At 36.3% G+C, this 22,542-nt stretch overlaps 1 protein-coding gene across 1 annotated transcript in view; it reads right to left on the bottom strand.

Moving 5' to 3' along the window:
• The window catches only part of LOC140246120 (inosine-5'-monophosphate dehydrogenase 1b-like), a 67,502-nt gene that overhangs the window by 21,921 nt on the left and 23,039 nt on the right, over positions 1–22,542 (bottom strand). Inside the window, exons 4-8 of the mRNA XM_072325557.1 lie at positions 19,300–19,374; positions 18,136–18,232; positions 3,092–3,289; positions 1,420–1,619; positions 336–426 (exon numbers count right to left, since the gene is read on the bottom strand). Of these exons, the coding sequence (XP_072181658.1) occupies positions 336–426; positions 1,420–1,619; positions 3,092–3,289; positions 18,136–18,232; positions 19,300–19,374 (661 nt within the window). The remainder of the gene's footprint in view (positions 1–335; positions 427–1,419; positions 1,620–3,091; positions 3,290–18,135; positions 18,233–19,299; positions 19,375–22,542) is intronic.

Here is a 22,542-nt window from a genome sequence, read left to right as displayed (position 1 = left end):
AATGGTAAAACTATATCAGTTGGTAGCTCTCAAATTTTGAAATACAACATTGCTCTCAAAACACATAATGAGCAATCAAATAAATTAAGTTGTTTTTCTAAAGATCTGATTGATGAAGAATACAGAACTTTTGACCTGATGTTTCTCTCAGTCTATATCACCAACTGAACATCCTCAAAAAGCTTCATGTGAAGAGTTAGGGAAACGTCCTGTGTAAACAACAGTCACCTACAGCTACTTTATGGATTACACTAATTTCTCAACCTCATATGACACTCATGAAATTATTCTAACTACCAAATTTAAGAAGATATTGATTATGCATAGTTACTTACCATTACCACCAACAACCTGCAGAGAAGGATATTTTTCCTTCATGTACTTGATCATGTTGACCTGGAATATTGAGTTGCCTTGTGAAGAATCCTGAGAGGCAGAGGAGAGAGCCAAGATGAGAGGCGGAAGAGAGAGAGCCAAGATATAAAAAGTTTCAGGAACTGTACACAGTGATGGAAATAGGGATTTTCAAAAAGGGTTCTGAATCAGCACAGAGCACAAACTGGTATTCTGGAGTTGAACACTCAGATAACCTACATTCTGCCGAGAAATAATATGCTGTGATTCAGGATGTAACATGGTAGAGATTTTTTAATTCACTTATTTTTGGTAAAGTCCGATAGTATTTGTGGTGTCATGACAGACTTGATAATCCCTAGACTTTCAATCTTCATGTGCAGAGTTTTCAGGAGCTTCTTCATTTGGTAAGAAGACTTATTTCAGAGCCAGGATAATTGATGTTAAAATTACTTTCTGGAGACTTTTTGATGATATGAGGTTAGGTTGACAGTTTTAAGACAAACTAGAACCCTGGGTGTACTATGGGATGAACGAGTGTTCACAGCACACAGCTGCTACCAACTCCTAGATTTATAGAAGGACATTATCACAAAATATGACTACATTCCTTGGGCTTCCTTTTGCTCTGTCAACCGATAGTATGAGGGATCATCCACAAAGATGAATTCATTCAATATCCCTTTATTTTTCAAGAGCAAAATGTTATCTGTTGAAAATATTACCCTTTATACCAGTCATTTCTAACTTTTTTTAGCTTCTGAGAATATATGGAGCAAGTACCATATTTCCCACAAAAATTTGATGCCATGATCACTATCAAAATCAATAAGCATTAAAGATGACAATATGTAGAGAGGAATGCAAATAAGAGGAACCAGCTTTACTACTGGAGAGAAAAGTACTGCTTGATCTTAGATTTTGCATTGATGACTACCTTGCATGAATTAAACAGAGAAGATAGAAACATCATTTTTTGTACATGCCACGAGCATTATCATCATTACAAGCTATCTCTCATGAGGTTAGGATGAGTCAGATATTCGATGAGCTGGGGACACTTACAAGGACCACCACATCAACCCCAGCTTGGAACAAGAGCTCCAGTCGATGTTTGTCCTCTTCTCTGGTGCCTATGGCTGCCCCACACAGCAGCTGCTTCTTGGAGTCTTTGGATGCTAGGGGAAACTCCCTGTGCTTCTTCAAATCAGTGCGTGAAATGAGTGACACCAGCTCATCTTTTTCATTCACGATGGGAAGTTTGCCTAGAGTTGATGAGAACATGAAAACAGGAGGGTTCAAACACATGTGTCCTCAATAATTACACAATGTATAACATGAGCACATTAGCGTGCAAGCAGGCCAGTTTATTCAGATCACAAGCTGTATATCTTGCTAACACCATGAGGTCATTTTATGCAGTTTGATCATCTTTCCATCCCGTTATTGAAGGTAGGGGATACCTTTTATAGACCTCCCAAAATGCAGTAAAACATTAAATATGAACCTCCGGGGACTTGTTTAGGCCACTGCTGAGAAATTTGAAAGTCAACAGTTATCTACAATTTGAATAATGCACAAAACTCAACTACTCAGTAGTTCTGTTTGTCAGCCACACTTAAGCCTTTTTGTTGCAGTCTTCTGTATTTTTTATCTATAAACACAAATCTAAAAGTACAAGAGCTGATGTAATAACATATAGAGTGTGTGGCAAGAATGTATATAGAAATGTTTGTATGTTTTGATGAACTTTCTTCACAAAATATACATGATGGACACACATGCAGTGCATGGGTCTGCAAAGGTAGCCTAGTAATGTACTGGAATTTACGGTGAGCCCCGAAAAAAATTCAATTCAAAATCGAACGGTCAATAAAAATGTACTATATGTTACTTTCCACTTTCAATACTTTATGGGAGTTTCTAAAATGATACTCTCTTCAACATACCACTGTATTTACACAACTCTTCATTTGAGGCATGCAAATGGGATTCCCTACCTTTAATGAAAGCAAATACCAACTGAGAGTAAAAAAAACTTCCTCTGGTAATCAAAATGTTCATATGCAAACAATTTCCAGCAAAAAAAAAAAAAAAAAAAAAAAGGATAGTGCAAGTGCAGTACCGAGTCTTTACTTACTTTTGTTTTAGAGGAAGCAGTTCCAATAAGTCATTTCATTTGTTCTCACTGTTATTCCTCTATACATACCTCTGCAAGACATAAGTACACATGTAAAGCTACAAGTTACCTAGCAAGTTTTTCTGATTCTCAAACTGTGATCTTCTGTGTGATACGACACTGTATACTTATGTACAGTACTTTCTTTACCTGTATGCACTGGATATCCTCACTCAGAGGAAGCCACTGACATTACTGGAAGGCTTCAAACTAACTAAAAATCCCAAAATAAAAATAGAACAAGGGAAATTCAAAGAAATCTATTTTCTCCTCTGTAAATGGTATCACTTACTGACCTAAAAGCACTTTACACTTCTACCATTTTAAATAGGAATCTGAAAGATTGGTTTGGTCATTGCATGAAATTAAACAAGGTATGACAACACTCAGGCAAACAGAAAAGGTATAGCTATTAAAAACTTTTAACAGAAGGTAACATTATTCAACAGTATCCTCATCTAGGAAAATTCAAATGAAGGTTACGTTCTTGCCTTACAGTTGAAAGCATTACTGCAAAAGAAATGTTAAAACCATATTTCCTGCACTGTTAAAAGATACCTTTCTTTGCTTTCTGAAGAAGATCATTAGCCTCCTTCAGGGTGACGTTGGCGTTGGCAACCACGAGGTCCTCCCTCCTTGTCATGACAGTACTGAGAGGCTTGCCATAACTCTCTGGCTTCAGGAAATCAATATCTCTGGCAGTGACGATACCAAGCAGCTTTCCCATAAGCCTGCCTGAGTCTGTGATCGGTATGCCTGTCATGGTCAAAGAAGACATCACATATCATCCATTAAATTACCAGAACTACCACCTCAGACACACACAGATAGAGAACAGAACAAGAACTTTGGAAGACATTTCAACAGCAAACTTTTACACTTTTCACAAACTTTCATCTCCAGCTACTGTCAGGTTGTAATATTCACAGAAATCCAGTATTTACAGTTCTAGTAAAAGGATTTCCATTAAAGTGCTGATACATGTAATTACCATTCAAGAGCGGATAATTGTATCTACATATGTACCAAAAGATGGTAGGGATGAAATAAAGGTGGTATTTCCTTTAAAGCATTCATTATGACTCCAGTCTGACTTTATTTGTGACAGAAATTGTCATTCAAAATTCTAAAAGTAAAGACTCTTTGAGATGATACATGAAAATATACATCTGATAGATCCTTTAAACTATTAAACTGAAAACATTTTAAGCCAGAAGACAATTATTGTTCCTACACAAACCTGTGAATATTAATGGTGCTAAACTGTGAGTTTGGAAAAGTGAGAGTTAGACACATCAAAGAAAACAAGGATATTTTCAAGGTATTCATCAACACTAGTACACAGCAAAACTTCAGAAGCAATGTTATTGGCTCATTGCCATCCACATCCTCATATCAGTTTTCAAAGTTAACTCAGCATGTCAAGACTGACATTCTTTCTCCAGGCATTTACATTGCAGTTGCTATGAATTTCAGAAGAGTGCTCTGAAAACAGACTACAGTGTGACTGATTTCATTTCTCAAAATGGAATATTGAAACCTTTGATAACTTACAAATGTATGATATCCCAGCAGCATAGCCAATATGAGTTATTCATGTCTGCCAGTGACCATTATATGGTTTTATATTGTGTAAAAGGGAGAAGCTGTAAAACTCCACAATTCCATAAGTACAGATTTAGACGTAAAGATTTTGATGCTTTAAATCATATGGAGTGAAATACATGTATATACCTAACCAAGCTCCCTTTCTGCCAATAGCTGTCTTGAACTGAATCTGAATATTAAGGTTCTGGATTAACTAGCACCTAGCAAAAACAGTAAGGGTGAAAAACAGGTCATCCCCAAGATTGACCGAGGAGATACTTACTCTAAGTCTAATACGTAAACAAAATGAAATGAAAAAAGTGGCCAATGAGAGTGGGATTAATAATAATGGTTGTAATAAGTACAGAGCCCTGAGAAATAGCCTCACAAGTAGAATATGTCTTTTGCATAAGAAAGAACATATTGGCAATTGTAATGACAGGAGATAGGGATAAGAATGAACTTTGGTCATCTTTGAAATCTTTCCTGCACAATAAGCAGAAATTTAGTTCCAACATCCCCTGTATCAGAGTGTATGGCTCTCTTATTCAAGAAAATGAACAGAATTGTTAATGAACTCAATAGATATTTTGTGTCGGTAGGAACCATCATTCAAGGAGAAGTAAAATCCTCCAGTGAAAATGATTTTAAAGATTATTTGAAATGTTCCAATAACCCAAAGTTTGAATTTTCAGAAGTAACTGAATCAGAAGTATTATCTGAGTTGCAATCCGTATCAGAAAAGAAAGCAACCAGACCAGATGATAAACCGGCTTCATTTATACATATGGCAGCACCATACATTGCTAGATCTCTATGTTACATAATTAATATAATGTCACTCAAAACAGGTAATATCCCTGAGCAATGGAAAATAGCTCATGTTGTGCCTATAATTAAGGCTGGAGAAAAAGATTTCTACAGACCAATTTCAGTTATCTAGGTTTTAGCCAAAATTGTCGAGAACTTTGTTCCGAACAAGCGCAGAAATATCTGATTGATAATGGTATATACTGCGATAATCAATCGGGCTTTCCTCCACTTTTTTTGACTAATACCGCCCTCTTGAATGTGTCAGAAGATGTTCTTGATATGAACAATGGAGATAGAACAGGAGTTGTTCTCCTTGATTTGCAGAAAGCGTTTGATTCAGTCGATCACTCTATCCTGCTGGTTAAACTGAGTTTAATTTGGGTATGTCCCCTTATGTGATTAAGTGGTATAGGAATTACCTGAGCTTACGCAAGCAGTATGCTGAATTGAATGGGATTAAATCGGACACAATGGAAATCTTGTGCGGGAATACGGATCCCGCAAGGTTCTCATCTCGGACCGCTTTTATTTGCAATATGTATTAATGATCTTCACACCGTTATACACTGATGACACGTGTTTATACTATGGTGCCAAAAATGCTGCGTCACTGGAAATGGCCCTTAATGAAGATTTAAAGTTAATATCAGAGTGGCTTGTTTCCAATAAACTCAAGTTCAATATAAAGAAATGTGAATTTATTGTTATGGGATCTACTAAAATACAACTGTTATTCTAAACGATGAAAATATACCCAGAGTATCTTCATGTAAACATCTTGGTATGATTTTAGATGAGAATTTGGACTGGAGTCTACATATATGGGCTGTGTGCAGAAAAGTAGTTTATAATATGTATCTGTTGAAGCGAATTTCCAGTTTTATTTCACAAAAACAAGCAGTCATTTTTTATGAACTTACGATACAATGCCATATTGATTACTGTGACACAATGTACTGCAATGCAGGTGTAACCTTATTAAGAAAACTGCAAATATTACAAAATCGTGTTTTGAAAATAGTTTTAAATGTAGAGCCTCGCTTATCAAGTTCTCAGTTGTACAGTATATATACTTAAGCTGGATGATATTAATATGAGATTTCGGAAGAGAGAAGCAGTTATGATGTATAAGATATTTAATTTTTGCGCTCCTACATATCTCTAAGATAGATTTTATATCGTTAATGTGCAATATAATTCAGAGGTATCACCAGAAATTTTTCTTTACCAAAAGCTCAGACTAATTTTCATGCATAGAAGTTTATCTTAATATGTTGTATACATATATCTCCTGTTTTTATGTACTGTATGTGATTTGTTTTTACCCGTTTGTACTTTTAAATTGTGAAGTGTCATGAATTTTATGAACGGACCCATTGAAAAACAGTTATTGCTGAATAGGTCTTTCCGTGTTGAAATAAATAAATGAAATGAAATAATTGACAGGCCTAACTCAGTATTGCTTCAGAATTCATTGAAACCACAGCATGAATACTTTTTTTTTAGAGTCAATCTCAGCCAGATTTGGATCTTTGCTCACATTATCAGACAAACATACATTTGCATTTACCTCAGATACATTTCGGCTGCATTACCTACCTCATTAACAGATATACGTACTGTACAGACTTCATATATAAGAGTAAACCCATTCCACAGACAGGAAACGTCAATGCTGCATGGATGGTGCAAATTTGACATTTTTTCCTACCCTTTACCTGGTGTATTAAAAAAAACACACAAAATAAACAATTGAATAAAAAGAACAAAGAAAACAACAAGAGACCCACAGGACTAATGAGTATAGTAAGGGTACTAGGTCTCGCGCAGGGACCTAATGATCGCGCATAGCGTAACTGCGTATAGCAAGCAATATTACGCGTAGGACTAAGCGCAAAATTTGCCGATACGCCCATGGAATAAACATACCTGACAACCGCTAAACATGAGAAGGAAGCAGGTAAGAAATTTTGATTTCAAACAAATTTTTCACTAAATTTCCAATTTTTTGGAACAAATTTTTCACTAAATTTCCAATTTTTTACCTTATAATTTTACCTACCTTAGCTTAAAATCTTTTTTAAGGATGTTGTAGCCTAGACGTGTCGTCTCGCTTGTCTCGTTCGTATGATCGTAGGCGATAGAATTCGTAATTTGTTCGATCGATCATTTATAATATTCTACGAAAGCCGAAGCACGTTACAGCCGCAGAGAGGGGCAGACACTTTCACGCATGAAACTACATAGGGCAGCTGCGCGACCTTTACATACCCCGAGAAATTGAACGCATAAAATTAAGTCCGACATACAAACGGCGACAGCGCACTATTCCGTCATCGTATCATCAGGAGATTCTGGGAGGTGATTTTTCTGCATTTTCGTGATATTTATTGAGAAATTCAGGTACGATTGTGGAATAATTTCTATTTTAAGAGCATCACAAATTTTCGTGCGCGATATCTAGACCCTTCAACCATACTTAGTATCTGAGTGGCCCACTTTGCCTTCATGGCACTTTACCTGAGGCAAACTAAAGGTCCCTTGGGCTGCAGCCTATTAATTTTGAGCATTTGAGGGCCCCATACCAGGGGAAACTCTATTGGAAATCACCATCATTCATACCAACTGTAATTCATTTCCCCATTGATGATTCCAACAAAGTTTGGTCAAAATCTGACCACCACTTTTCAAGTTTAAGAAAAAAAGAAGTCAATATGTTCACACACGACACACAACAGGTAACAGAAAACACAAACTGCAGGAAGCACAAAGCACACCAAGCATTAGATGGTGAGAGATCACAAAAGCTCACTTTAACCATTTGGCTAAAATGAGCTAAAAAAGGTGAAACGATTTCAAAAGATACCCATTTCCAATCAACTTGCTTTTTTTTGTACGATGCTGTGGTTCCTAACACCTTCTTTTCTCATATCTAAAGATCAATTCAATATAGTGTCTGGCATCAATAACTACTGACATATTTAGTCCAAACACCTGAGAATGGAGCAAGATTTTTTTTTTAAATATGAAATATCAGCATTCTTCTTTCTCCATTCAAAATTTACATAGATCCAAAATTTCATGTGAGGATGATACATTTCAGCACAATTGGAATTTGTAAACCCAGCGCTTTTTTACCATCCTCACTCAAAAAAAAAAAAATCATACAGAAAGGTTTGTATTCACCAGGGTGGTTTGAATTCAGTCCATGGTTTATGCAAATTTCTTCTGTGTAAACGGATGTGACAGATTACGTACGCCAACAAACATCCAGTGATAACCGTGTGTTGATACTCATGTGTGTACGGCATGCCGTTTTGAGGCTTATTTTAGTCCATGCAGTAAATTTAGACCATGGTTTTGATTTAAATCACCACCTGTGATACGGGCCAAAGAGTTTCAATTACTTCTACAAGCACTTCATGATATTTGATTACTTGCTCAACTACAGAGAGCTTACAAAGTGCAATTTCTTTATTTAAAAAAAACAAACAAGAGATCCGCGGGTCTAGTGCTCACCTGAGTATCGCAAGTTCACCTTTCACGCAGTCACTAATCTAAATTATTCACAGCTCTACCAAAATTTGACCAGGCATTCTCAAGTAGAAGATGAAAATGTACAATAAGGGCCCAAATTTTTTAAGATTCCTTAATTTGGGGGGAGTGGGGCCCCCTGGGGCCCTCTGGGTGGGGCATGGTGCTCATTTTGATAAATTGAGATCCTGACCCCCTAGGGATGCTACTTGCCAAGTTTGACGAAAATCCATCATGAGGTTTTCAGGAAGAAGATGAATATATACATTTCAGGCCCCCCTTTGGACCTTCCCAACCATCCCCCCCCCCCCCACCCCTGCCCCCAAGAGGGGACCCCTGGATCTCCTATGAACAAACTTGAATCTACAGTCATTAATGTACTCACTCATAGTATTATCTTAGCTCTATAACTTCTGAGTCTAGAGAAGATTTTTAAAGATTCCTTCATTTGGGGGGGGGGAGGGGGTGTGGGCCCCCCTAGGGGCCCCCTGGGTGGGGCATGGTGCCCATTCCAACAAATTCAGATCCTAACCCCTTAGGGATGCTACCTGCCAAGTTTGGTGAAAATGGGTAATGGCGTTCTCAAGAAGAAGATAAAAATGTACAATTTAGGCCCCATTAGGACCCCTCCTCACCCCCCCCCCCCCCCTGGGTCCCAAGGGGGGGCACCCCTGATTCTACCATGAACAAACTTGAAACTACAGTCATCAATGTACTAACTCATAGTATTAACTTAGCTCTATCACTTCTGGTTCTAGAGAAGAAGATTTTTACAGATTCCTTAATTTTGGGGGGTTTGGGCCCCCCGGGGGCCCCCTGGGTGGGGCATGGTGCCCATTTTAACAAATTGAGTTCCTAACCCCCTAGGGATGCTACCTGCCAAGTTTGATGAAAATCGGTCCTGGGGTTTTCAAGAAGAAGATGAAAATGTAAAAAGTTTACGCACGACGCACGACGGACGCCGGACGAAGGGCGATCGCAATAGCTCACTTGAGCCTTTGGCTCAGGCGAGTTAAAAAAAAGTTTAAATCAAGAAAAGAATGGAGACAGATTTGATACCGAGCACAGTACCAAGTATCAAGTACAGTACCAAGTACGGTGACTTAGGTAAATCTTTATAACAGGAATCAACACAGTTTGATATCCTGACAGTTAGGTCTAGAGTTCAACAGAAAACTCACTGGAGGCAAATTCTCCATGAACATCAGGTTCACTTTCAAGAAATGAAGCTTGTTAAGCTGATGAAGGCAATATGATATCAAGTGCGATTTTGACTGATCAATACGATTTATAGCCAAAACATGAAAAGTTTCAGAAAAATTTGATTTACAGCACTTCTGGACATACATACAGTATAACTGGCTTAGAATGAAAGAAAATAATAATTATATAACAAGATATCAATACATATCCTATTATCTTACCCTAGTCTCAGTACTCAGTACCTGAAAGGGACTGTGATAAATATTACAAGTTAGACAGGATTTCTCAGTAATCACTGAAAATTTACTTGTATTTCTTGAATTTTCTAAAGTGAATCATTGTCACTATTACAAATCTGCAGCAATTTCCAATTATCATGCAATGCATATATAGAAGGCACATGAACAATAATTGATGAATGAAATTTAGGCCTACTGCAGTGATCTATACAACAAATTGCTTTGAGAGAATAGATGATGATGATTTGCATACTTTTCTTAGTTAAATGCAAGCATCAACTTTCTGTTTCATTTTTACATATTTGCTACAACATACAGCATGCATGATCACAAATAATCTATTATTATGACCTCTCTTTTATAGTGTGTACATGTTGAAAACATATGATACAATTTTCTTGCCTAAAATATAATTGTGACATTGAGGCAAGATATGGTTGCATTATCTAAAAAAAAAAAAAAAAAAAAAACTGAGAAATTTGAATAGTCAATATATTTTGGTTCATATAAATGCTGCCAAGATTGTGTTGATTTCAATTTGTGAGAATACAACCCCTCACAGCAACAGCAATGGATGTGAAATGAAACATATCGGTGGGGGGAGGATTTTACAGCCTGACATAATCAATGTGAGTCAAAGTTTTTGAGGTAACACACAACTTTCTCATGACTCAAAGAAATGTTAACATTTTAGAAAAGCATCAGCAATTAATTTGGATGAAGAAAAAGAAACCATAACCATACAGGCACTGCCACTCAGCAGATGTATCAGTAATACAAAACACTCCTCACTTTTGCTTAGTTTAACCAGGGAGGTGACCATGCAGGGAGGTGATAGCACCTCCCTGGTTTAACCTGCTGCTGGCATTGCATTGAGAGAAGGATACATTTAATTCTATTAATTTCACTTCCATTTGTCCAAGACTGAACTAAATGTCTGCAAGCATGAAGCAAAAAAAAAAAAAAAAAAAATGTTCAGGCTATTCTTCACAGTGATATTAAAATAAATAGTTGTGGTGTTCTGGTTCACAAGTTCTTGTGCATTCAATCAGTGAAAACATTCATTTCAGAGAAAGTAAATGATTGCAGAATAGAGAAAACCAAGATATCATTATACAAACCAGAAAAACTTCATGTGAGTTTGCAGATGCACATAGCGGTAAACTGAGTCAAATTCTCGAGGTTTTTAAATCTGAACAAAAGAAATGATCTCCCTCTCCTTCATCTCTTCTCAAAGGAATTCCTTTCCTAAACTCTTGCATTTCAAAGGCAAATCCATGATGATGTCAACAATCATGAAAAACAAGATTGTCACTGTCACTGCAACTGTCATATGTCTTCACCAAATCTAAATATGCGTTATATCCACGAATCATTACATGGTGAAACCTACAATGAAGGTTTTTACACAAGTTTCAAGTTTCAAGTTTATTTAACCAATTCATTAAACATTTGACATTTTACAAAAGGATACAGCATTAAGAATAATGAATGGTTTGGGACCCCAAAAGAAGCAGAGCTTGTAAAAAAGGGGTCCCGGATAAACATATAAAACAAAACATACTAAAGTTTTAAGCATAACAAGAAGTATAATAGTAACATATTTACATAGGACAGATGCAACACAAGCACACATACACACGCACACACACACACACACACATTCAATCACACAAACACTTTTGTACCTAACTACATTATGCCACAAAATGAAATAAAACTTCAAATTGAAGTGTATAAACATAAATCATGATAGCAGTCTTTGCCTTGAAGCTGCACACTGAAGTGTACAGTAACTGTTTTTAATAGTACTGAATGTCAAACTGTTTGCACTCTTCTGAAAAGTGATAGACCAAACTGTTATCCTGTGAATTTCTGTTGAATCTGACATTATTTTGTTGGGAAAGCCCTGTGCATGCATTTCCTAAAGAATGTTAAAAACATGACCCTGCACTTTTGACATTGAGACCAAAACAAAGACACCCGTAGAATATTCTTTTTAACTTCCACTAAGAAAAATACAATTCAAACTTGACGTTTCACATGAAAATCTTGGTAAGGTAAATGTGACAATGAGCTAATTATTTGGAATTTGTACGAGTTCCCTTAAATGAAATGACAAAAAAACAAAACAAAAAAAAAAAACGCCCACACATTTTCACTAACCAAGGCACATTCATACATAGTACTACGTACGTTCTCAATTTTGGAAGTAAATAAATTATGAAGTCAGAAAATGTCGCTATGGCTGCAAATGGTATGCCTTCGCCAAATCGCATTACTCTCTCAATATATGTCAACATTACATGACAGTTCTACATCACCAGCAAGAAATTGAGGACATGTTTGAAAGTTTGATGGTACAACCCTACTGTGTTGAGTGGTTATATCCATTTAGTCCTTGAACAAAGTTTCATTTGACCATTGACCCTTGAGGTTTGACCCCCATAGACCACAACTTTCTGCAAATAATTACTAATACTGATGAGATAATAAGAACCAATTTTTATGACAATATGTTGAGAATTTGTGAACTTGTAGCATTTTCATTTGACCTTTGACCTTATGGTCCAAATCTTTCCATGCGAAATCATTATGCAGTATTTAATGCATGCATGTACCAAAATTCAGTTAACCCTAATCCCACCGGGTTTTTTGAGGGACTTGAAACCACCAGGGGGGGGGGGGGGGGGGCTTTTTGGCCACCCCTTCAGATCTCGGTCGTGGATCGCACGTTCCTTGTGAAAATTTGCACTAAGGTAGAGGCCAATGTAATCTACAAGACTGTATAGTTTGATTTTTGAAATTTTAATTTATGTATCTTATATTAATTAATTTAGGCTAATTTATGCAAAAAAAATTTTGCCTATAAATCAAAAAAATAAAGCTCCAAGACTTCTAATTTTGGGTGAACATATTTTTTTCAATATCCTCAACAATAATATTGAAGCAAAAATTCAGCTTCATGATTATTTATGTATTTTATTGTTTCTTGAATTTCTCATGTATTTCTTTGTTTTTTACTTTTTGTTGTTTTTTTTTCATCAAATTTGTTGCAGAAACTTTTTAAAGCACAATCAGGCTAAAATAAATCATTATCAGCCATTGAAAGTAAATTTATTTTTATATGAATTAATTGCAAATTAATTTGCAATTAATTCTTTATTGCAAATCAAAAATTAATTGCAAATTAATTTGCATTTTACATCGGATTTGTACACAAAATCATGTTTTTGAGCAATTTTTGGGTCGACGAATTTTTTTCAAAGGGGCGTGGCTTCAAAATGGTATGCCCGGGAGCGACAAATTTGGTCTCAAAAGTTGCATGATACTTGAAAGAAAAAAGCCATAAAATGTCGCGGCGAAAGCATCACGCGTTGCGGAATAATCATGCGAAACGTCGAGGGGGGGGCCAAAATGGACCCCCCGGAATAGGGTTAAGTGTACATATTGAGTCATTTCCAAAGTATGGAGAGAAAAAAAGTGCAATTTCAGCATTAAATAATGTATCTTAGCATTTCATCTGACGTTCAACCATTGACCTTTGACCCTGAGACCCGAAGCTGCAATACTATTGTAAGTTTCATGAAGCAAATGATCATCACCTGGATATATACACCAATTTTTATAAAAGATGTTGAGCCATTTTCAAAACATGGAAAAATTTGTGAGATTGAAGGATTTTCACTTGACCTACAATTGTATGACCTCATGATCCAAAACTTTCCCTACTGAAATCTTTATCTAGTAATAAAATGTACACACATACCTAGATTTTATGAAAATACCTCTAGGAATTGCAGACAGACAGGGTAAAAAGTGAAATTTCAGCATTTGACATTGACTTTAAAATTTGACCTTGACACATATGCCCCAAGTTGATAGGCAGTTTCGTCCACTCACACATTTATACACCAATTTTTCACCAATTTTTCAAAATACATTGTCCACAAAATGTATTGCAGGTGGACATCATACGGATGGACAACCTAAAAACATGCCTTTGGTGACACTTTGTGGCAGAGACATGAAAATTATCTCTATTCTGTTCCACCTGGTACATCTTCAAGGAAATAATATCCATTTTTATACAACACCCAATAAGAATGTAACCATCTGGATGGTCGATTGCCAATCACATGACATTTAGTTAAAAGTTCCATGATAGCACACTGTGGCTGTCAGCCGTGCAATTTTGTTCGAGCAAAAATTGATAGCGCATGGCTGATTTCACCCATTTCCATTGACTCCCATGTTAAACTCATGATTGACTCCCAAGTTTTTGTTCCATTGCACGGCTCTGATGGCACAATAAACAAACATTTGCCGCGCGCACTCGACAATTACAAGCGTGTTTACAAGCGCGTACTTTTGACACTCATTTTTGTATAAAACAACTTCAACCAACTGGCTTCGCGTACGTACGTATACACGTACACGGTGACTGTGACAGTGCAGCTACTCATTCGTCTTTCACATTTCTGTGCTAAATTGAAGAATCTTTGTGGACCACATCTGTTGACGTTTGAGGTGTTGATTAAAACAAATACTAGTAGTATATGGTCTTCACTTGTGCAGTGGCACAAGATTTCGCACTCGGTGAAAGATGAGGCACACTATTATCTATCTAGCCTCTATCTTTCACCTCCTGCGAAATCTTGTACCATGGCACTCGTGACCATTTACTGTTTGTATAAAATGTAGACAATGCAGGGCAGATTCCATGATATCAAACTAATCAACTTAAGTCTTAAACTCTGACGAAATGAAAGCAAACAGGTGGAAAATTAATCAAATCTCCATGGAAACATCACTTTCACACCCTTAGTTAGTGGGGAATTCACTGCAAAGATACAAAATAAAGATAGACACAAATTTGAAAGTTCAGACACAGAAACTGAGATTAGTGATTTGTCCATCCTCCAGATGTGAAAAGATGTCAGTGGTTGGATGATAATGATGAGAATACACTCAGGGTTATAACCAATATAGATACATGAATAAATGGAAAAATGAATAATCACACAGGCCTGCAAGTGACTTAACAGAGTTCTGAACAGAAGCAAGGTGAGCATTCTAAAATTTATACCAAGAATCTTGTGCGGCAGATCTGCAGTAGCTGGGATTCCTACAAGAATGATGGTACATAAAAAATTAAATAAATAACAACGGAAACTAAAAATGGAGGAAAAGATGAATAGGACAGCTAAAAAGGGAGTTATATGAGGAAAAAAAAATTCAAAACCAGAAATAACATACATAGGTGAAAGAAAATACCTATCGAAATGAAAATTCATGAAGGAGAATGATGAAAGCACACTTGAAAATTGCAACAACATACTGACTTAGTTAATTAAATACGTAAACAGACATGATATGTAATTAATGTATTGCAAATGTTGTAATGATGGCTTTAAGATGTCATTGCTACTTTTTTTATCAATTCAATGAATCCATTAGATTTCAGTGAGTTCGTTTACCAACTCCTCATGAATTACATGTGATACTTACACAGACTACATCGCACCAAAATACAGATTCATTGTATAAACCACATTCTCCAAAGAAGAAAACTCTGGGAAAGTCTCATTGTGACTGAATTGCCTGTAATCACTAATACTATACTGATGTCTTGAAATGACTGCATATTTATTCAAATGAATTATATTTTTGCATCAAGTGTTTTATTTCTCAATCAGTCACAATAAAAACAATTTATTAATTTGAATAAATATGCAGTATCGGCTGCATGCTATAAGGCTTAGTACCAGCACTGTCTGTTGGGCGAAAGCTGGGTGGTCTAGTGGATAAGATCTGTGCGGTAATCAGGAGGTTGTAGGTTCGAATCCTGCCCAAGTATGTATGCCCATGATTTTCTATTACGGCAAATGTTGTACTAAACACTAATTAATCCGGTGCATCAATATAGAGCAATTTGTCAATCACTTTCAATATTTTGTTGTGTTAGTTATCTCAACACAAGAATAAATGAAAGCCAATTCATCAAATGAATCCTATACTGTAAATGCAGAAATTTCTGCGGTACATTAATTTCCACATATTTCGCGCTACTTCCAGCTAGTGCACATTCTGAAACTCGCCAAAATAACGTCACAAAATATCTTCTCTGCACATCCTGAATGGGTTGACAACTGCGCAGCACAAATTCAAGACCCCGCGAATAAGTTTTTGAGCCACTCAGGGCGAAAATGTAATCGCGCAAAAAAAAAAAATCAAAAAGGTTTCTTACAACAATTTCATTACAAGCATCATATCTGAGATGATTTTATGGCATTGCAATTGTTATTGCCGGTTGCTAAAATTTGGCCTCCATGATGATAATGTGTAAGTAACAAGGTGGCGCTACACAATGCAATAACCCAGAGTATGACAGTATTCCCAGGTTACAGCGTGCAGCATCATATGAGAAATCTGTACTGTGATCACACATACAATCCAAGACATAAATTGCAGGCAAAATAAAAATTCTACATGTTGACTGGCACATTATATGCAAAGACTAGAAATCTTAAACCCAAACCCTACATACTGCCATCTGGAACTCAAATTCCTAAAATTACGTATCTAGAATTCCCCTCTCCATGAGTCACAATATGTAAAATTAAAAACAATGTAACTAACGTGTACTCACCATCATTATGAAAACAGAGAAAACAATTGCTCAAAAAATGAGAGAGTAGTTTGATCCACAAGATTTTATGCAAAAGACCGACTGCCCGACCAACGGACCGACCGCCCGCCCGACCGACCGACCGCCCGACCGACCGACCACCCGCCATCAAAGTGATTCCTATACGTCCATACACACTATGTGTGGGTGGGTGTGACTAGCAAAAGCAATACCGGTACTTGCTTTGAGGGAGAAAGAAACTGTCTAAAGTATTGGTAATAACAATCAGTATGTCTTTCTCTATTTCCAGTATACAATGTAGCTTTAACAGTATACATTAGTCTCCTCACTCTGACAGCACTTGTCTTGTCTGAAATTCAACTTGTTATACGCAAGAAGTACCATTATCTCTACATTTCCTCAAAAGTTAATTCCTGATATATTTTCCTCATGATTGCATTGAATATACACCAAGCTGTTTGTGATAAAACACCACTCACAACAAATAAAGTGGGGAATCCCATCAAATAAAATGGACCACATATTGGTCTAGACACACACGTTACGAACAACAAATGATACCGTGATCGTCACATCTTGGTCATTTGGCCATTTGTACTAAAATGTATATATATCTATTTTCACAGCGACAATTTGACATCCAAAGATTTTTACAATTTTTTTTTTTATTTCCTATAAAACAGCTTTACCATTGAGGTAAATTCTCTACAGGAAAGTACATGTTGGCTACAGCAGATCACAGAGACATCACGACTAGTGCCAACTTTCACTGCAGGGGGTTTCCTACAAGTATATTCTTCTTAATCACAACTCCAGAAATAAAAAGTATCTGAGCACTCAAGGGTTGACATGCTAATGCTTGACTCTTCAAGAGTATTCTCACTCTTCTACAATGTACATTAGAAAAGGAGGCAATCTTTATCCACAAAGTGAAATAAGCTTGCAATAAACAAGAATGCAGAAATAGGAAAAGTATCAACACATTCTGGACATAGTCTGTAATCAAACATGACTGTAATACGTGGCACCATAGTTCATCAGGTCCTTTCAAGAAGTTTGTGCACCATTGCACATTTACATAGCAGTCTTTTAGCGCACGCGTGTGTGTGTGTGTGAGTGTACACTGTCTTTACATGAGGGTCAAAGAGAATAGTTCTGCAATTTTACCCTGGCCATAGTACAACGTACATGCATCTGCAGTTATCAAATTTCATTTGTGCTTCATGATTGCATCCCAGCTTACCCACTTCAAAGACAGAGAAAGCCGGTGGAATCATAATTTGTGAAAATATGTGGCATGAAATAGGCAAGAAGGTGGGAGTACATGTAAGTACTGATTGAGCAAAGCAGCACTGACAGTAATTACGGCATGAATTAATGATGGTTTAATACACACAACAGAGGCCTTGAACTAAGAAATCCCTTGGTAAGGACTCCAATGACCTCTCATGAAGGCAAACTGGACCTTACTGCAGTAAGAAAAACAAAATATGATGACAAGAATAATATTTGCACAGAGAATGGTATACATGACTAGACCAGTAGTAAATAATCATACAGGGACATTTGATTACCTGAAAAGCCATGCCTTGCTTTTGACTCAAACACATCACCAACTGTAGCATCTGGACCCAACACCACAGGATCCATGATGAATCCTTGTTCATATTTCTGTGTGGGAGGCAAGGACAGATTAGAGAGAGATATACAACGGCAGATGGACCAAGAGATAAAGAGACAGACAGACAGATAGATAGATAGAGAAGAGAAAATGGGAAAGAGAGAGGAAGATACCGTATCACATAATGAATAGTATCACACAGAGGTTAATAGGGAATATTCATAGAAAAACAGTCAATAAAGCATCAGTCATCATGAATTCTCCTATCAACATGTGAGGTTTGGAGAGATTTGTCCTCAACTTTTGCATTACATGGCTTACTTTTTTTTCCCCCACAATACCTAATACACAGCTGCCACTAACTTTTAAAAATGTGTTCCTATTCTTCAATAAAAAAAAAAAAAACTGGAAACAAAATTGAGTGAATAAAAAGGATGATTTCTTCTGGGAGATTAAAACAGTGTGCAAATTTGTTTGAAGTCAACATCAAAGCTGTCCTCCTGATTTTCCGTATATGTATATCCATACACAGTGCAACAGATATAACTCCACAAAAAAGGGCAAAGCTTAATTTATCTATTTGTTGTTTTTATTTGATTTATTTCAAAGTTACAGTTGACTTCAGTCAAAAAAAAAATCCAACAAAAGAAAAAAAAAAACAATCAACATTTCAGCAAAATCAAGTGGACATTTCATAGAAGTTGCTTAGAACTTATGAAATATTAGCACTAGGCCTCTTTCGATAGTCATTTTGGATAAGATGTCTTTATAAGTGACTGTGAAGAATGCAGAATATAGCCTGGTCATTGTGTGCACATGAAAATTTCACTATGACATTGAATGATAAAAAGGAAAAGGCAGACTACTCGCCCGTAAGAACATACTGTATGCTTTCAAATTTTGTTTCAGGTATTTTTTCCTATAAAATAAAAAAATATAAATATATAAAATAAAAACAAACAAAAAAACAAAAGAAAACAAAGATCTATTTTTCATCTTGTGCTTAGAAACACTGTATTAAGCACATTACAAATGTAATGTATTATCATTATTATTATCATCATTATTGTCATTTATTATTATCATCATTATTATCATTATTTATCTGGATTCTCACCTTGACCTTCCTGACTTCATTTGCCTGGAATTCTGGAGTGCAGTTGTGATGAATGATACCAATACCTCCACATAACTGTTCAAAGAAATAACATGGATGTAGAATTAAGCTTATACACTGCAGAACACAGAAGATGGGGTTATACTGGACGAAATATCAGAAGAATGCCTTAATACAACATTGGTTCTTTTTAGGACCACATCGGTTCTATCAGCATTCTCTCATGAAAAATCAGAGGGATTAAAGAGAGCAACTGGGTAGATACTTGTGTGTTGGATCAGGGAGATATACCGCTATATTTACACAAATATTCTCCTCATTGTACATTCTATATATTGGAGACCATTTAAATTGAATAGTTCCTGCTCAAGGAAACAAGTAATTTAAATTAAATATGAACTCTCCTTGAGAAGAAAGAGTGGCAAACATCAAAGAAGAGGAATGGCTGTCTCGTTTGATTCTCTTTTTACTTCCAAGCTCATTTATCGATTTAAAGTCTTGTTACCATCTCTCAATCACATACAGACTTTAGCATACATCAGCTACATGATATCACAGAAGAAGTAATCAGCATTCTATTTGTCTTTGCTTGTAAAGCACTTTCATTTCAAGGTTTCTTTAGATATTTTACGCTTTCACACAATCACAACTTGCTTCATTATCAAGCCTATGTAATTTGGTTTTATTGGCAGTTTCAATCACTATTTCAAGGCATCAATGATATATTCCTTTAAATAACAGCATTGTAGTTAGCAGTTTAACAATATAACTGCAAATTTTGCACAGCAAATTATCTCCATTGTATTCTCCCACTCTCCTATCTTCAGGCAAGCTCATGTGGGGAGCTTCTACGGTCACTGCTGTTTCCCACAGCAACAGTATTCTAGCATGAATTGTTTTTCTCCCCGACAGATGAAAGAGCTCATTAGCATACAGAAGCGCCAGGATGTGCACCAAACTATGAGCAATCCAAACACATCATGCATGGCTATGACAAAACTGCAGCAGCTAGGGACTGATAAGGGAAAATAGCAGGACTGTGTAGTGATCAACATTTAAGAGATAAACTACGGTAGTCCTCCAACCAAAACAAGGGAAGTGAAGTGCAACACGTGCTTGTTTTATCATATCTCAGAGATATCAAAAAGACATTTGGCGATAGCATTGTTTTAGTGCACATGTAGTTTTCCATTGCACTGCCTATGGCTGAAAAAGGACGGAATATAGTGTGACAAGTTTGTTGTGGTTATGTGTAGTTCTGTGCTCTTCCATCCATAAATAATTTGAAGTTTTCTGACACTATACAACTTACGATGATTGGAAGCATTAGAGGAAAACAACAAAAACAAGATAGTACACAAACTAAGCCAATAAAACAGATGTCCCCTGAATATGACTTTGTTGTCAGCTTGTAAAAGTACAAAATGTAAAAGAATTTTAAGAAATCCTGCACACAAAGCACTAAAGTGGCCTGACATCAGAGGGACATTTCATAAAGCGTTTTGTCAGATATTCTTTTTTTCTTTTTCTTTTTTGGCAAACTGTTATATGTAAGCTACTGCATAGTTCTAGGAAACCATATGAAAAAAAAAATGATTATGTGATCAAACCATATCAGTGCAAGTATGGTTTAGCCATGAAAAAAAAAAAAACATTTACAAATGTAACTTCTGTAAATCAAATGACTATGATATAGTTTTGTACAGCTTTATATAAACTACATGTACATAACTAGAAATGTTGCTACGGCGACTGGTATGCCTCCGCCATAATGCATGATTCTCCTAATAGGTCTATAGTACAATGTCTTGACAATGTGTGATGACAGTTTCACATAATTGGCAAAATATTAAAATGACAGGTTTGACACAAATGTGCTGAATGTTCACTTTCCTTGAACTAGGTTTAATTTGATGAATGACTAAATTGTCAGAGTGCTCGTATTTGGGGATTTGAGGATTTTTACTTGACTTCTGACCCTTTTATAAGTTTATGCACTGAGTAATTTACAAGGTATGGAGAAAAAGTGTAATTTCAGTATGATATTTTATATCTGTATTTAAACCTGGCCTTTGACCCTTGACCTCTGACCTTAAGGTTCCAAAGAGAATACTGTTGGGTAGAACATGCATAACTAGAATTATCACTGAAGGTGATTAATACCCCCGCCCCTAGTGTTGCTTGGATGTCATGAGGGCAATCATACAAACAAAATGTGACCACAGTTGCTTGAGTGCTATGGTAACAGTTGGTTCCAGAAGGTTTGGGTAAAAAGTGTGGTTACCATGGCAACACATTGTCTGATACAAACACAAGGGACATTTTGCATAACTATACTTAAAGACCATCATACACACCAAATTTGACCTACATAGCTTGAATGGTTTATTTTGATACAAAAATGAGTGGTTACCATGGCAACACATTTTCCTTATACTAACACATTGGTGTCTTGCATAACTACACTGTGTACACCTCCCGATCATCATACACACTAATTTGACCTTAATTGCTTGAATGATGTGCAAGTTATTCAATCCACATGGTTTTGGTAAAATTATGGTTACCATGGCAACGCTTTGTCCGACAAACACAAAAATTATGTGTTGCACATCTATGCCTCAAGGCCATAATGCCTACCAAATTTGATTTCAATTGTTTCGAAACCGTGGAAGTTGTTCACTCCACAAGATTTCAAAGAAAACATACGGTTACCATGGCAACGCTTTGTCAAGTACAAACACAAAGAGTGTGTTGCATAATTACACCTATAGATCATCATAGATACCAATTTTGAAATTGATTGCTTAAATATTATTGAAGTTATTCAATCCACAAGGTTTTGGTAAAATTATGGTTACCATGGCAATGCATTGTCCGACAAACACACAAAAAAAACATGTCTTGCACATCTATACCTCAATATCATAATTTACCCTACGTTTCATTCAAATTGCTTCAAAACTGTAGGAGGAGTTTGCGACGCAAGATTTTGCAACTGACCAACCGACCGCCCGCCCGACATCACGGTGATTCCTATATACCCCCTTCACACTAAGTGTGGCGGGGTATAAATATAATATGTAATAAGTTTCATGACGATACCTCGAGTTATTTTCCAGATATGGAGGAAGAAGGGAAATCTAGTACTTTCCCTTGACCTTTGACCTTTTGACCTTTGACCTTTTGGCAAGAAACTTTCCACAGAATATCTATTGGGTTTAATACATGTATACGTATATC

This window comes from Diadema setosum, chromosome 2, assembly GCF_964275005.1.
Source record: "Diadema setosum chromosome 2, eeDiaSeto1, whole genome shotgun sequence".
In the NCBI taxonomy this organism is placed as follows: domain Eukaryota; kingdom Metazoa; phylum Echinodermata; class Echinoidea; order Diadematoida; family Diadematidae; genus Diadema; species Diadema setosum.
This window is presented reverse-complemented; position numbering and strand designations above follow the sequence as displayed.